At 43.6% G+C, this 17,181-nt stretch overlaps 1 protein-coding gene across 1 annotated transcript in view; it reads left to right on the top strand.

Moving 5' to 3' along the window:
• LOC138768731 (urokinase plasminogen activator surface receptor-like) overlaps positions 1 to 16,479 on the top strand; it is a 42,878-nt gene extending 26,399 nt beyond the window's left edge. The window contains exons 5-9 of the mRNA XM_069946687.1: positions 4,172 to 4,309; positions 5,334 to 5,474; positions 9,011 to 9,163; positions 9,541 to 9,672; positions 16,135 to 16,479. Of these exons, the coding sequence (XP_069802788.1) occupies positions 4,172 to 4,309; positions 5,334 to 5,474; positions 9,011 to 9,163; positions 9,541 to 9,672; positions 16,135 to 16,382 (812 nt within the window). The 3' untranslated portion in view covers positions 16,383 to 16,479. The remainder of the gene's footprint in view (positions 1 to 4,171; positions 4,310 to 5,333; positions 5,475 to 9,010; positions 9,164 to 9,540; positions 9,673 to 16,134) is intronic.
• Positions 16,480 to 17,181: the final 702 nt, after the last annotated feature.

The following is a 17,181-nucleotide window of genomic DNA, read 5'->3' as shown; positions in this document are numbered from 1 at the left end:
ACGCACACAACTGGTATAATACACACAGCAATTTCCCAACACAGATATAATACACACAGAGATGTCACATCACTGCATAATACACACTGTGATGTCATGGAAAAGGTATCATACACACAGTGATGTCATGGAAAAGGTATCATACACACAGTGATGTCATGGAAAAGGTATCATACACGCAGTGATGTCATGGAAAAGGTAAAATACACACAGTGATGTCATGGAAAAGGTATAATACACACAATAAAGTCACAGTACAAGCATATTCTACAGTGGTATTACATCATAGGAATTATACAAACAGTGATGTCCACAATAGGGATAATTTACATGGATGTGCATACTATATAGGTTGCACCAATGGCTGATATGGGGCCCAACATAGGGACATCCCCAACTCTTCTTCCAAATGGGGTCTGTGATTTAAAACAGGAGCCCTGTTCTTATAGGTACCACTAGCATACTGGTGGTGGGGCAAGGATCACCAATTTCTTGGAAAGATGAGCAAAACCAGACTTTCTTCTACTAGAACAAAGGAAAAGGATGTAATGGTGTGAGCTCTCTCCATGAGAGGCGGACATTTTTCTTCTACACCTCTGGGAGTAACAATGTGGAGTCATGACTAAGGCTAGTTAGACCCGAAACATGTTGGTACAGTGTTTTACGTGGATCATGTTTGCACAATAAAGTAACCTATACGGGATGACATTTTCTCATCTTTTCACTATACTGTCTGGCTTCTTTCACCTAGGAGAGGGTCCATGCACAGGGGTGCCCGGTGGGAAGTGGTGAGCTGTCTCTTTGAATATAACAATGTGGAGTATGGCTGAACTGCATCATAGCCCCAGCCACATCCAGACAAAAAAACACAGAAAAACAGCATATAGAGGGACTTTCTGGTGACATCAGCCTTACAGAGAGAACGTTTTCTATGTCCTGGCAGACCCAGTTTGATGACATACAGTACATACCTATGTTATATTGATGAGACTTATGTGGGACTGAAGTTGTCCAGACTGGTTCTGTCATATTCATAAATTCACAGGAGGCCCCCAAGCCGGAGATCTGTATATTATTGTAGCAATGGTGACACATTCCAGAGTCCGCTGACGTACTTGTGCTGTATGATTACAGGCCGCTTGATATAATTGGCTATAAATCTTTACTAAGTCACCTATTTGCCATGACAGCATCCCTCCACCCTGTAGAATAACATAGGAGGAACAGCAGGCATACTTGTTGACATACTCAGGTGTATATTAAGCTGTGTTTACACCTAACCCCTCCCTATGTAGACGCAAGTGATCAGCTGATCACTGCGGGTCATTTTTAGAGACACGCTCATTTGAAGGGATTGTCCATACCTTACCATTCTATATGTGTTATTAGTCTCCTTACCCCATTTCTGTGCTGCTGCTTTCTGCTGAAAACACAAACAATCAGTGTATAAGCCTTTCTCTCTGTCTCCCCATCCTCAACCTCCTTTCTGAGATGACTGATGTAAACAAGTCCCTGGCAGGCTTTATCTGCAACATTATAGCTTCTCTGTCATGCTGGGAGGTTTAATCTGAGGTCAAGTTGCTGATGAACTCGTTGTGATTAACCCTCCCAGCTTTACAAAGAAGCTACAATGTTGCAGATAAAGCCTGCCAGGGACTTGTTTACATCAGCTGTCTCAGAAGAAAGGGGGGAGGAGGGGGAGACAGACACACACAGATTTTTGTGATTTCAGCGGAACTGGGGGAAGGAGACTGAATAAATAATAACAAGTACAGAATGAATTGTTAGTCTCACCACGGGCAGCAACATATCAAAAGTTATGTTTGAGTGGAATACTCCTTTAAGGCATATGGAGGTAATATAGAGGTCTGACCTCTCTCTATTAGCAGCAACAAACAGCAGTTCTTGCTTTTAGGACTATGTGCATGTTAAGGGCTACCCGTGACAGACATTTCTCACTAGTTCTGGTGGGTTTTGTCTATATCCTAACATTCAGTTTTTTTTCTGCCCCCTTGTCCTGGGCAATGTTAGGCCACGTACCGCCACAGCCGCTCTGCTAGATAAAGCTGAGAGCTGAGGCCACCAACTCCCTGAAATCAATGAACACGCTGGACTTCAATTAATTTCAATGGTTTTCCTATAATGAATTGTTATCTCCAGAAGCTTCACATCAAGGAAAACCAGCATTTACAATCCAGCATGGAGGATTCCAAGTATAGTTTCATCTGCTCAGTTAAGCCTATATTTACCAATATATTTACCCTTCTGGTACTATTATAGGGCTTTTATAGTCTTATTCTTGCTGAAGCTGCTTGTCTCAACCAGTGGGAGGATGAGATTTTTTTTCTACCTTTGTCTAACCCCATACAAGGTGTAATGTAAGGCCTAGATCACACTGCCTCCATTTATTGTATACACCAGTAAAAGGTGCAGACGTACTTGGATGCCTATAAGTGGTATCCATCACCCATAGACTAATATAAGATGTGGTTTTTGGATACATCGGGAGCTTTTCCATTAAACCAATAGTATTATAGCTTATGGCTAATGGGTTTCACTACAAAGTATCTCTTTAACACATCCATCAACCATCAACCAGCCTTCTTCATGGCATTGCCCGTGTGGTCTCCAGAACAATTTCTGGCTATCATTGTATCTGATCCAAAAGTTGGGTTCATTGGTGAAGAGGATAGGCGTCCATTCCAGTCTCCCCTGTCTTGTTCTCCATCATAATCTTGTCCTTTTTGGGGTTGTAATTTGAGTGTTAATTCACACCAGTTCTAGTCCCTAGACCGCTCAAGTCATTATAACATCAATTTTGTATTGAAACCAGTGGTACAGCCATTCCTCCAGATGTCATAATTCTCGTGTTATCGTAAGCAGCCTGCATGACCTACATGTGTTACCATGACCTGCAGCATGTCTGGACTCAGATCTAAGACAATATTGGTCAGATAGAGCTGTCAGCTGCTCATTGATAGCATGCCAAGATGTGTAAGTGCCTGGATTTCTCTGCATCATGCTTACACTGGATACTGACTAAATCAAGGTGCCTTGACTACCTTGTTTCCATTTTTGTATCATTTGCATATTATTACCATATCTATCGATCCTGTGATTTCCATAATTCCACATCTTTACCTTTTTGGTGTTGCAATTTCAATGTTGAAGAATGAATTTTTTACAAGATCCTGTCTATGACTATAGCCTAGAGTACATTATTCCTTCTATATATTCCATTGTTAGTTCTATACTGACACATACCGGCCAGTTTAAGGCCAAAAGGAAACTCTTCTTCCTTTGTCTAATAATGGACTAATGGAGACATTTTGAATGTATTTTAGAACCTAAACATGCTACACATAAGTTTAAACCCAGCCTACGATGAACAGCTTATCTGTCAGTAGTTGGCGCCAGCAGACGCTCCCAGCTTCTGACTCACACTTTCAGAGCCGACAATGTACCTAGCAGCCAGCTCCGCTGTCGCAAGGATGCGCCAGCAGTGCCCCTCGTTGGTAGTGTCATGGTCGAGGTCACGTCACTCAGCTACTGTGAGTTCCACATTAGACTGACTGGCAGACATTCCTGCCAGTCAGCTACAGCTACATTCCTGACTTGGTACTCGTTGACCTTTCTTTTGTTCTGTCCTTGTCTTGTGTGTACACTTATCATGAGTAGCCTGCAGTCTTCAGGTAGGGGCTGGCCTATTAAAGAGTCAGGTTCCCCAAAAGGCAGGGACAGTCAGTGCCAGGACTTCACCCTGTCTTCGTGTCTGTCCAGTCATTACATTCTCTTTATTCATTCTACCCCTTTCTGATACAAGGTTTGAGAAGGTAGAAGTTTTATTACAGCTCCAATGGGTGAATAAAGCTCTAACCAAGAGAAGCAGAGTACACAACCTGTGGGTCCTGTAATGGGCATGTCACCTATGCTACATTAGGATTGCTGAAAAGGGTTATCCAGCTTGTTTTGGATAGACCACGCGTACTACATTGATCTGACACCCGGCACCCCTGCCGGTCACCTGGTTATGTGAGAACCATTGCCTCATCTCTATACTAAATATTAGTAGTGGCGGTGTATTATCCCAAGTAATACAGAAGCCCATTTAGACTCTAGAAATGTGTGGCATATAACTTCCCCAACAGATCATCTCATTTGCCTCCTGCAGATAGTAACACGCTAATGAAAGGCTGCGCCACCACCGAGCTCTGCAACCAGACCTCCATCATCGATACAGGGAAACGGGCAGTCTACATGTCAGCAACGTGCTGCGAGACCAACTACTGCAACCTCAACCGATACTCCAGTAAGTATCCACAATATCTCTGACTACCACATTGGGGTTGTAGATTCGGCACAGCTAGAGAGACGCAGGTTTCCCAGAACTGATGTTTATGATGCAGTTTAGACAATAAAAGCAAATCTGACTGGCGATAAATGTCTGTTTCACTCTGTCAGGCTCCTCTGCAATTTCCCTTTTTCTTTTTACAACACAATATATAGCACTAAAACAGTTAGGGTTAGTGTTAGAATTTCCTGGAATTCATTTTTGGGTCCAGCTCCTTAGATTTTTTGTATTATACTGTGCAGGATATTGTTCTCCATAGCTGCAGTGTAGTATGGAACATGATGGACAATGTAGCAACATAGGTGACTATGTAGGTTTAGTAGTTCAAAACAGCAGCTCTCTCCAATGTAACTAAGAACAAAACTGGGGGGTAGGGAACCTTGGCTCTCCAGCTGTTGCAAAACTACAACTCCCATCATGTAGTTTTGCAACAGCTTGAGAGCCAGGGTTTCCTACCCCTGGTGTAGTCTGAAATGTGGATACCATGTCATAGGCCAAGAGGAGCTGAACATTTTGATATATAATTTAGTGAGATATGAAGAACAGCCCACTGGACTCCTGTATTCTGAATGTGACATATTCCCTTTTATGACAGAGTTGAGCACACTTACAGGGTTTATCAGAACCTGGGCACTCGTCATCTCATTCACGGTGGCAGGAGAAGTTAGATGCAGCCTTAAGGTCTCCTGAAAAACATGGATACAGCCTAAGGCCTATGGCTAAATCCATGTTTTCCAGGACTTCCTAGGGCTCTATCTAACTTCTCCAGCCACCGGTAATCAAACACAGAGAGTTCTGGTTCGGGGGACCCAGAGTGGGCTCAAAATTTGCTCATCTCTAATGTTACCAGATAACTATTGTCAAATGTTCTTAATGTAATTTTCTCCTTATATACAACATATTGTATTGCTTTATGTACAACTTGAGTTTTTCTATGTTCATGTTGTCAACTCTTCGTATTACTGTTTTTTCCCATCCTCAGCCTCTCCGGTTTTCTCCAATCGCTTACAATGTAATTCTTGTAAAAGTTCTACATTGTCCTGCTCCTCTCCATTTCAATCTTTATTTTGCGATGAAGTCAACAACAACTGTGTGGACGTGGTCACTAAAGAATATACAAATGGTGAGTTGTTATTTGGAATAGCTGATACCCATAGTGGCCATTGTATGCTATTAAAGGGGTTATCCAGCGCTACAAAAACATGGCCACTTTCTTCCAGAGACAGCCCCACTCTTGTCTCCAGCTTGGGCGGGGTTTTGCTGCTCAGTTTTATTGAAGTAAATGGAGCTTAATTGCAAACTGCACCTGAACTGGAGACAAAAGTCATGTTGTCTCTGAAAGAAAGTGGCCATGTTTTTGTAGCACTGGATAACCCCTTTAATGCTAATTTTCCGGCATCCCTAGAATGTAAGATTGATATTCTGAGCCATCAGAGGCCTGTACCTTTACTGGATTTAGTTGTATTAAACCCTCAGCTGTAAGGGCCCGTTCACACTGAGTAAAATAGGCAGAATTACGCGATGAAGCTCCCCACCATGGAATCCAGTCTGCCTCAGTGTATCTATGGGATGTCTTGCACGGCTCCACTTCCCCCGCACTTCACTCAAAGAATTGACACACTGAGGCAGACGGGATTCCATGGCGGGGAGCTTCACCGCGTAATTCTGCCTATTTTACTCAGTATGAACATACCCTAAAAAAGTATTAGGTATGTTAAAGTTTACAGCAATTTGATATACCTAAAGGGGTTGTCTGGTTGGCTGGGGTGCATTAAAAATAGTGAACATGCTATACTCACCTCCTCCGGACCCTCAGACTTGTGTGGTGGTACTGATTTCTGCGCCGTCCCGACACTGACTGAGCAGGCAGGTCCTGTTGGGTCAGGAAGACACAGAACTCAAAAATAAAGCAGAGACCATTGGAAGACCTAAAGCATTTGCACGGCAGCTGTAGTAGTGCAGGGTGGGTGAGTATAGCACTGCCCCCCCCCCCCCCACCCAGGCCTTGGGGCAATTTTTTGGTTTCTCTCAGACATCCAGCTCTACAGCTTTCCATGGGTTGTGCCTGCAATTACAGTTCAGGTCCTTTAAAATAAACAGGACTGAGCTGCAATACCGCCCATAACCTGAGGGCAGGCACAGCGCTATTTTTGGAAGAAAGCAGACACATTATTCAAGTTTTTTACATTCCCTTCATTTACATATTTATTTACATAAAACTTCTCTTACAGAAATACTAAACTTTGGGGTTTTTTGAGGGGAAATCAGTGTGACTATTTTGCACAACTGTAAGATTCTTCCTTTAAATGGCTTCTTTGGAGGCTTTCAAAAACTCTGCCTGCTAAAACAAAAGAATTTAAATCTTGTGCCCTGACAGTCTTCTAAATCCCCCCTCAAGGTATGAATTGAAAGTTTTTCTTCGACTTTATACTTTTTTTTTTTTTGAGAGTCAACATTGGCACCCCAGTGATCGGCTTACAATGGCCTATTTTCTAGTCATGCTGTGCCGAGTGCCGCACCCAGGAGGCTATTTAATCACATGTGCCGGCTGCTGTCCTGTCATTAGAAATAAAGTCTTGCAGCTTAATTTCTATTCAGTTTTTGATGTGCGCATCAGAACTCTTTATCCCATCTCTTCTTAACACTCCATGAAATTGATCTGCTATTTACATATTGCTGTTTGCGACGCTTGTCTAATGGAGAAAAATGTACAGCTCTAGTTGAAGTGCCGGCTGGATCACTGGGTTTCCGTTGCAGACAAGAAAAAAAAATGTTCTTTCAGAATTAATTTCAAAGTTCTACAATTCTTTATTAAACTCTATAGCTGACAATGACGATAGATCCCGACACATCAAAGCTGTATCATGATTGAAAATGAACAGCTGATCCAAGTGAACGCATTCAGAGGGTCAAACCAAGACCTTCTATGGAGTTCCCCAACCTCTGCTTCTCCAACTGTTGTCAAACTGCAATTCCCATTAAACCCTGGGAGTAGAAGGCTCTTTCCCTGGATCCCTCTGGTCTCTCCAGTCACTAACCACAGCAGTGTCCTGTATCAGTACTTGGACAGGTCATTGAAGGTCAGGACAGCAGAGAATCCAGAAGAAATGGAGAGCAGTGTCAATGGGAAATATACGAGGGACTGTGAGAAGTAAGTATAACATAAACATAACTAATATTTAACAGTATATCATTATACGAGGGACTGAGGGAGGTAAGTATAACATTGACATAAACATAACTCATATTTAACAGTAGTATATTATTATTTTTACCACCCATAGCCATAGAGAAAGTTTTTTCTTTAACTTAGACAATCCCTTTAAGGTGCCCATACACCCTTCCCTTGTACTCCATACACATTCGGCTTTATGGATAATAAATGAGGAGAGGGGAGGAAAGCCGCTGCCAAACAGCTCTAATGGAAGCTTATCTCCTGGACATCAAAGGGGTAGCACACCTGAAATTGAACGTGTCCAACCGTTGTCTCCCAAAAAATTATCTGTCAGGAGGCTCCAATACACATTGGATTGTTGGCTGGTCCTGCTGGCATCGTTGAAGTTAGCTGACTCTTCACTTAACCGTATGAGCACTATTAGGCATGTTGTATTTCAACATGCCCAATCTTTTTGTTTTTGGGAAATGTAAGCCACCACCAGAGGTGTCTGACAGCTGCCTCCTCCCAGTAAGAAGACATGCAAATTTAGCTGGGCCAATGGAGATTAGGAGATTAGGAGAAGTCAGTTAAACAAAGGTTCAGCCAGCATGTATTGAAAATCTATCATATGCCAACAAATATCCATTGGTAAAGGTGTGGCCACATTCTTCTCTTCCTGGTGATGCATGAGAACACAGATAACCACAATAGAGACCATCTGAATTCGGGTCTTTGGGTCTCCTTCATATCATAGCATTCAAGGACCTTCTCTTCTTATAGGATACACAGCATTTTTTTTAAAAATTATACGTCATAAGGTCAACAGTATTGATCAGTAGGGATTGAGGCAATGAGAACCTTACCAATCACTACAAGAAAGGATCAGAAGTGCTTCGCTGAGTGCTCGCCTAAGTACTCTGTCTTTACTAATCAGTGGAAATCTCAGCTGCCAGACCCTCACGAATCAAAACTTGCTACACAATGACATGTCAAATGTTTTTAAAAGTTCTGGGTATTGTTTAACTTTATAATACATATGTACTTGGTTCAACCTGCCATCATTGAAAAAGTTCACAGCATTTGCTGCTCAGGGCAATACCACAAACCAATGGTGTTCAGTTGATAAGGATTTCTCTGAAATGTAAAAAAAAATTAAAATAAAATAATGCTCCATGTTCTCCAGATTCCTGATGTACTCCCTCTGGTTCCTAAGCACTATCCTCAATTGCCTAGTCTCCTCCTGAAGAATTTTTAGTTCCAAACCAAAGTAACCCAGCCAGCCAATGATTCTATTGTTTTAAAAGGTTCTTGTTGCTATTGTCTCCAGAGATTTGTAGGCACCTATGATGTTCCCTTCTTGTAGCTCGAAAATTAGAACCATCGTAGACCGCGGAATTCTCTCCATTCCTGAACAGAAATAAGCTGGCAATCCTTGTAAGATGTTATTGTACATATTACACATGAGAGATTGGGTTCATCCATTCAATGACCATGTTTTTCAGGTGCTCTTACTGCATCTAAGTATGTGAAGGGTTGTGGACAAGGAAACGTTGCATGTACGGACCTGTTTGCCTATGACACAAAGAATTACCAGAGCTACACCTATCTATCCTGCTGCAGCAGTGGGAATAACTGCAATAGTTTCCAGGTGTCCAGTAAGTATCACAATGACCCCTTCAAGGTACTGTAGGGCACATTCATATGTGTCTATGATAATGCAACAATTCTGATTAGAATGGTTTAGATTACCCAGCACAGTTCTTATACTACACGAGGACGCCCCCATTCATATCAGAAGTGAGGGCCTTCTAATTCATTACTGATCTGTCACTGGGACAACTGTTTGGTTTTCGGTGAATGACCTCAAGTGTTGGTTCATTATACAATATTATTATAGCATCAATATAATTCACACCAATGAATATTACCCTTGTGGTACATGATATTCCCAATATTGTATATTGGACTTGTAAATGTGGTTTCCAGCAGATAGTAATTCATGTCTATATTATTTACTTTGTCTCCTTCCCAGTTCCTATTCTAAATAACATCAATGGAATAAGATGTTTTGCATGTTTGGAGACCGGAAACAATGAGTGCGCCGTAGAGAAACAAGTCCCAGTGGACTGTAAGGGGACGCTCATCCGATGCATGGAGGCATTTGGTAAGCATTGGCCTTTAGCTACATTCCTAGGTAATACGTATCTAACACGAGAGTATGTATAGTAGACTATTATAATTTTCATGGTTTTGTATTGTAACATTTGTATTTGTATTGGTCCAATATGGTGCAGTGTCATAGCAGTTATATTATTGTATATAGGGGCAGTATTATATCAGCAGTAGTATAGTATTGTATTATAGCAGTATTATAGTAGGTATATTCTTGTACATAGAGGCAGTACTATAGCAGTAATATTCTTGTATATAGGGGCAGTATTATAGTAGTTATATTCTTGTATATAGGGGGCAGTATTATAGTAGTTATATTCTTGTACATAGAAGTATTATAGTAGTTATATTCTTGTACATAGGAGCAATATTATAGTAGTTATATTCTTGTATGCAAAAGAAGGGTCCGTGGAGTCTCAGTTACGAGTCTCAAAACACGGGAATAGCCAGATATCCCTCCAGGGGAGGGAAGCCTATTGCCAAGGGGGTGCCTCCCAGTGGGCAGAGCACCAAACCACCCTGGTACGTAGCCCCTTAAGTCCCACTCGGTTGCGCGTATTGGAACATAAATAGGGAAATACCAGGGTGGCCCCTTTTACGTCAAAGTCTAACTCTGTGGCGAGTATTGCGACATGACAAGGGTTTACCAAGGCAGGCATCCATCCACAGACGATCGTTTCAGGGTAGTTACCCCTCGTCAGTGTGGAGTAGGATTCTGGCTAACAGGGGCAATGAAAAATAGACCAACAAAACACAGCAATCGCTGAGCTCAGGGAGACTTGCGACAAAAAAATCAAATGGAGTACTCACTGAAAAGTCTCCACTGATGCATTGCCCCCTATAAATTTAAATATGCAAAAGAAGGGTCCATGGAGTCTCAGTTACGAGTCTCAAAACACGGGAATAGCCAGATATCCCTCCAGGGGAGGGAAGCCTATTGCCAAGGGGGTGCCTCCCAGTGGGCAGAGCACCAAACCACCCTGGTACGTAGCCCCTTAAGTCCCACTCGGTTGCGAGTATTGGAACATAAATAGGGAAATAGTTATATTCTTGTACATAGGAGGCAGTATTATAGTAGTTATATTCTTGTACAGTACATAGGAGGCAGTATTATAGTAGTTATATTCTTGTATATAGGAGCAGTATTATAGTAGTTATATACTTGTATATAGGAGCAGTATTATAGTAGTTATATTCTTGTACATAGACGGCAGTATTATAGTAGTTATATCTTGTACATAGGAAACACTATTATAGAAGTTATATTCTTGTACATAGGGGCAGTATTATAGTAGTTATATTCTTGTACATAGGGGGCAGTATTATAGTAGTTATATTCTTGTACAGTACATAGGAGGCAGTATTATAGTAGCTATATTTTTGTATATAGGAGCAGTATTATAGTAGTTATATTCTTGTACATAGGAGCAATATTATAGTAGTTATATTCTTGTACATAGGAGCAGTATTATAGTAGTTATATTCTTGTACATAGAAGTATTATTGTACTTATATTCTTGTTCATATGGGCAGCATTATAGTACTTATATTCTTGTACATAGGAGCAGTATTATAATAGTTATATTCTTGTATATCGGAGCAGTATTATAGTAGTTATATTCTTGTACATAGGAGCAGTATTATAGTAGTTATATTCTTGTACATAGGAGCAGTATTATAGTACTTTTATTTTTGTACATAGAAGTATTATTGTACTTATATTCTTGTTTATATGAGCAGTATTATAGTACTTATCTTCTTAGGAGGCAGTATTATGGTAGTTATCACTGTTATAGAATTTCTCCAAAGGGGATGGTATTCATTGTTACGCAATGTGGAAAATCACTAACTCTACTAGCTTTACAAGGCAACACAACAATAACATAAAATATTTCTTCATTTTAAAGATGTTTGAGCTGCTTAGCTTTGTTGCCCCGGGCATCATAAGTGCATACACCTATAATAGCCTTCCTCCCCACAATACAATGCACAGAAAAAACATAAACTGGTTCAGTTCTTTACCTGTAGGAACAGTGGGTACTTTCTCATGTTTATAAGTAGATGGTGATGTCCCTCCTTATTGTTAGAGCTTTATATCTCTAAAGATGTAAGACAGGGGTCCGTGGAGCCTCAGTTGCAAGTCTCAAAACACGGGAATAGCCAGATATCTCTCCAGGAAAGGAAGACCTGTTGCCAAGTGGTGCCTCCCAGTGGGAAGATCACCATCCACCCTGATACGTAGCCCCTTAAAGTGACTCTGTACCCACAATCTGCCCTCCCTGACCACTTGTACCTTTGGATAGCTGTTTTTAATCCAAGATCTGTTCTGGGGTCCGTTCGGCAGGTGATGCAGTTATCGTCCTAAAAAACAACTTTTACACTTGCAGCCCTTTGTCAAACTGGCGTAACCTTGAGTGTCTATGCCCTAACCATGCACCACCTCTCCTTCCCTCCTCCCCACCCTCTTCATCATTAGGAATAGCCCTGGCAAAATTTCTTCTATTCCTCTGCAGTGAACACTGCACAGGTGCCTTAACGATCCAGCCCAGCTCACACAGGTGATGAATAGCAGAAAATCTACCAGGAGCATTCCTAATGATGAAGAGGGTGGGGAGGAGGGACAGAGAGGGTGTGCCAGCCTAATGCACAGACACTCTAGGCCAGGGCCGGACTGAGGCTGAAAAGCAGCCCTGGCACACAAACCCCACCACATATATCTCCCCCCGCACACACACCCATTGCACCAACTACGTTGAGCAGAAATTTTTTTAGCTTTACTACTGTCACATCATTTTCTTACATATGTGAAGTATTACTCCCCGCAGACTATAGAAGAGTATATAGCAGTGATATCAGATAGCAGGCGTACACAGATGCTGCAAAGTATTACACCACGCAGACTATAGAAAAGTATACAGCAGTGATATCAGATAGGCGGTATACACAAATGCTAAAGAGTATTACACCCTGCACACTATAGAAGAGAATACAGCAGTGGTCAGCCAGTCACAGGTAGAATACAGAACCATTACAGAGGATCTGTCCCCACTCCTGTCATTGTGCTGTTCCCCTATCAGACTCCTAAATAAATTATCCTAGACTTCTGATTAAATGGAATCCACAGACCCTGAAATAAATTCATTAACCTGGATCCCAAAAAATGTATGCCACAGACCTAAAATGCATACCCCAACATGTAACTTCAGACCCCGGGCCACATTAACTTTTACTCCAAACACCAAAAGAAACACAGATCCAAGACTGCCTCTCCCCACACAGCTCAATTCCCTCAACCTCCATTCTCTATAGTGTGCACCCCCTCTGTACTCCACCATTCTCTATAGTGTGCACCCCCTCTGTACTCCACAATTCTCTATAGTGTGCACCCCCTCTGTACTCCACCATTCTCTATAGTGTGCACCCCCTCTGTACTCCACTATACTACTACCACTATATAGTATGTGAGCAGGACTGTCCTCAGAAGAAGCAATATTAGCCGTCAGCAGGGACAGGCGCAGACAGCAGAGGACCCCTGTGCAAAGAATGTGCCTGAGCCCCCCATAACCTAATTGTGCCCTCACTCTCCCCCCTGCATAAGTGATTACACTGTAGTTACACCCAGGTACTCACAGGTGACATCTTCTCTAATCGGAGTCGTTCATTTTCTTTTTTCTTTCTCCACCATGATGTTTTCTTGCAGCTACGATTCATCTCTTCTGAACCTGCCAGACAAACATCTTAGGCACATTTACAACAGCTTCCACATTTTTGTGTCATGTGCAGTAAAGTCAGTAGGTATGTGGGTTGGCCCCTGTATGTAGGATCCCCTGCTGTACCCCCATATAATAATAAGGACCCCTGTTCTGTCCCCATAGTAATAATCCCCCCATGCAGTGCCCCAACAGTAATAATCCCCCCGTGCTCTGTCCCATAGTAATTATCCCCCTGTGCTGTCCCCATAGTAATAATCCCCCTGTGCTGCTTCCCCATAGTAATCCCCCCGTGCTGTCCCCATAGTAATCCCTTATGTGCTGCACCCCCAAAGTAGTTGCCCCAAGCTGTCCCCATAGTAATCCCTTATGTGCTGCACTCCAATAGTAATCCCTTATGTGCTGCACCCCATAGTAATCCCCCCCTGTGCTGCACCCCCATAGTAATCCCCCCTGTGCTGCTCCCCCATAGTAATCCCTCCTGTGCTGCACCCCCATAGTAATCCCCCTGTGCTGTCCCCATAGTAATCCCTTATGTGCTGCACCCCAATAGTAATCCCCCATGTCTTGCACCCCATAGTAATCCCCCTGTGCTGCACCCCCATAGTAATCCCCCCATAGTAATTCCTTATATGCTGCACCCCCATAGTAATCCCCCCTGTGCTGCCCCCATAGTAATCCCCCCTGTGCTGCACCCCCATAATAATCCCCTGTGCTGCACCCCCATAGTAATCCCCCCTGTGCTGCCCCCATAGTAATCCCCCTTGTGCTGCACCCCCATAATAATCCGCTGTGCTGCACCCCCATAGTAATCCCCCCTGTGCTGCCCCCCATAGTAATCCCCCCTGTGCTGCACTCCCATAATAATCCCCTGTGCTGCACCCACATAGTATACCTATGCTCTGCCCCATAACCCCCCCCCCCCCCTGCATTGCCAAATACAAACAAACAAAAAAGAATTATATTATTATACTCACCTTATCCGGGAATACAGCGGGTCCTTCTCTCTTCTGATCCTCTCCTTGTAGGCGTCATATAACTGCACCTGCTGGAGGGAGAAGACGTCCTGGCAGGTGATGATTGCGGTCCCGGGGGGCTGTTGGAGGGCGGCACTATTGGTGGACACACACACTACCCCACCTGACAAATACCCCACACACACAAACACTACCCTATCTGACAACCCCCCCCACACACACGCACACACTACCCCACCCAACAAAACCCTGCCACACGCACACAAACTACCCCACCTGACAAATCCCCCCCAGACACACACATACTACGCCACCTGCCAAATCCCCCCCCCACACACACACGAACTACCCCACCTGACATATCCCCCCTCACACACACATACTACGCCACCTGACAAATCCTCCCCACACACACACACGAACTACCCCACCTGACATATCCCCCCCCACACACACACACACTACTCCACCTGCCAAATCCCCCCCACACACACACGACGAACTACCCCACCTGACATATCCCCCCCCACACACACACACTACTGCACCTGCCAAATCCCCCCCCACACACACACACAAACTACCCCACCTGACATATCCCCCCCCACCTCCCTTGACGCAGACCGCCTGTCCCACTCCTGCCCGCCCATCTCTGTCCGCTCCTGCCACCTCAGCCCGGCCGGCTTTGCCCGCTCCTGCCACCTCAGCCCGGCCCGCTTGTGCCACTTCCGCCCGGCTCGCTCTGCCCGCTCCTGCCGTGCTCCTCCAATCCGATTAACGTGGAGGAGGAGCGTGGGGCCGCTGCGGCCGGCCGTGGCACACACGTTGTACGTACACCACAGCCGGCCGCAGCGGCCCCACGCTCCTCCTCCACGTTAATTGGATTGGAGGACCACGTCAGGAGCGGGCAGAGTGGCAAGAGCGGGCAGAGCGGGCCGGGCTGAAGTGGCAGGAGCAAGACGGGCGGGCCGAGCAGGCCAGGCTGAGGTGGCAGGAGCGGGACAGGCGGGCCGCAGCGGTGATTTTTTTTTTTATAATGTTTTTTTTTTTTTTTTATTATGCAGCCCGGGCGGCCCACGGACTGGTAATCCGGCCAGCCCAGTGGGCATTTGCCCGGCTTGCCAGATTACCAGTCCAGGCCTGCTCTAGGCCACGCCAATTTGACACAGGGCTGCAAGTTTAAAAGTTGTTTTTTTAGAACAATACCTGCATCACCTGTCGAACGGACCCCAGGAAAGATCTTGGATTAGAAGCAGCTATCTGAAAGCACAAGTGGTTTGGGGGAGTCAGATTGTGGGTACAGAGTCGCTTTAAGTCCCACTTGGTTTTGATTATTGGGACACAAATAGGGAAATAGCAGGGTGGCCCCTTTTACGTCAAAGTCTGACTCAGTTGCGAGTATTGCAACATGACAAGGGTTTACCAAAGCCGGGCATCAATCCACAGACAGGGGTATTTGTCCCTCGTCAGTGTGGAGAAGGATTCTGGCTAATGGGGGCAATGAAAAGCAAACCAACAAAACACAAAAACACAGCAACAGTTTTTCCTTCCCTGGAGGGATATCTGGCTATTCCTGTGTTTCGAGATTTGCAACTGCAACAATTTTTTTGCATGTTTAGATTTAGAGAGGGCAATGTATTAATGGAAACTTGAGTGAGTATTTCATTGGATTTTTTTAATGATCTGAGCTCGGTGATTGCTGTGTTTTGTTCATATCTCCAAAGATGACTGATTTTGACCTGGAGTTCTTATGTTTTTGTTCTCTAGATCAGAACCGTAAGACGATCATGAAAGGCTGTTCTACAGTGGGCTTCTGCTCATCTACATTCCCTTCACAGGACGTACCCAAGTTTTCGGAGATCCAGTGCTGTGCTGGGAACATGTGCAATAACTTTACACAGAGTACCTCCAACACCACCACCATGGTCAGTAACTCCACAAGACTAAACACAGACTTAAGGCTTCCAGCCTTCCTTATCACCCTAATTTATGTTATACTTAGACACTATCCTTAGCAGAATTCTGCATAAAGCACTAAGAAAGACTTGTACAGAAGAATTATTATTTATATATTGGAGAATCTTGTCCGAATTTGGGATACAAACTGGTTCAACTGGTTCAGACTCGTATTCCTTCATAGAGGATTGGTTCTTAAGAAGCCAGGAGCACCTCAACATGCACTTAGCTGGAATACCAGCTCTAATCCCCAGTTGCACCTCAAGAATCCAGGTATCCATAGAAATCTGGATTAATATTTCTAAACATTCCTCCAGAATCAATGACACCATCACCAGTTCCATCACTCCATCAACGCCTAGTGGGTGGTCAACATTTGCCTACTTTATAACCATGACATACTGTTGAGTCTCCTTCCTCTTTGTGTAATAATTATTATTGTTATGTGTAAACTAGTTTAAAAAAAAAAAAAATTTGTACATGTAAATTTTCCCAGAACAGAAATGCTATCTCCACCTTGCCTTGAGGTTTGTCTACAGATCTATTACTGCCTCAATTACGTCTTTGAGACCTTCAGAAGAGTAGAGTAGCGTTGTTCTCGTGCCTGTTCTGGAATGTCTAACGTCACTGCAGAATGTCTCCAAAGAAATGACATTTCATTTTTTACCCTTTTTTTTTAAAGTCTTTCACCTGACTACACAAGGTACATTGTGTAACCTGCAAATCTACAGCCTCAATGCTAGCCTTGGGGGAGACCCGTTAGCTTTTAGGTAATTACATTTTCTGCTTAAACATATAGGGAGAGTGTGACCTAAATCAATATAACAATGCAACCCCCCTACTCATGTTTTCGATGAT

This window comes from Dendropsophus ebraccatus, chromosome 12 (genome assembly GCF_027789765.1).
Source record: "Dendropsophus ebraccatus isolate aDenEbr1 chromosome 12, aDenEbr1.pat, whole genome shotgun sequence".
NCBI classification, from domain to species: domain Eukaryota; kingdom Metazoa; phylum Chordata; class Amphibia; order Anura; family Hylidae; genus Dendropsophus; species Dendropsophus ebraccatus.
Note: the sequence above shows the minus strand (reverse complement) of the source record. Positions and strands in the feature narration are given on the sequence as shown.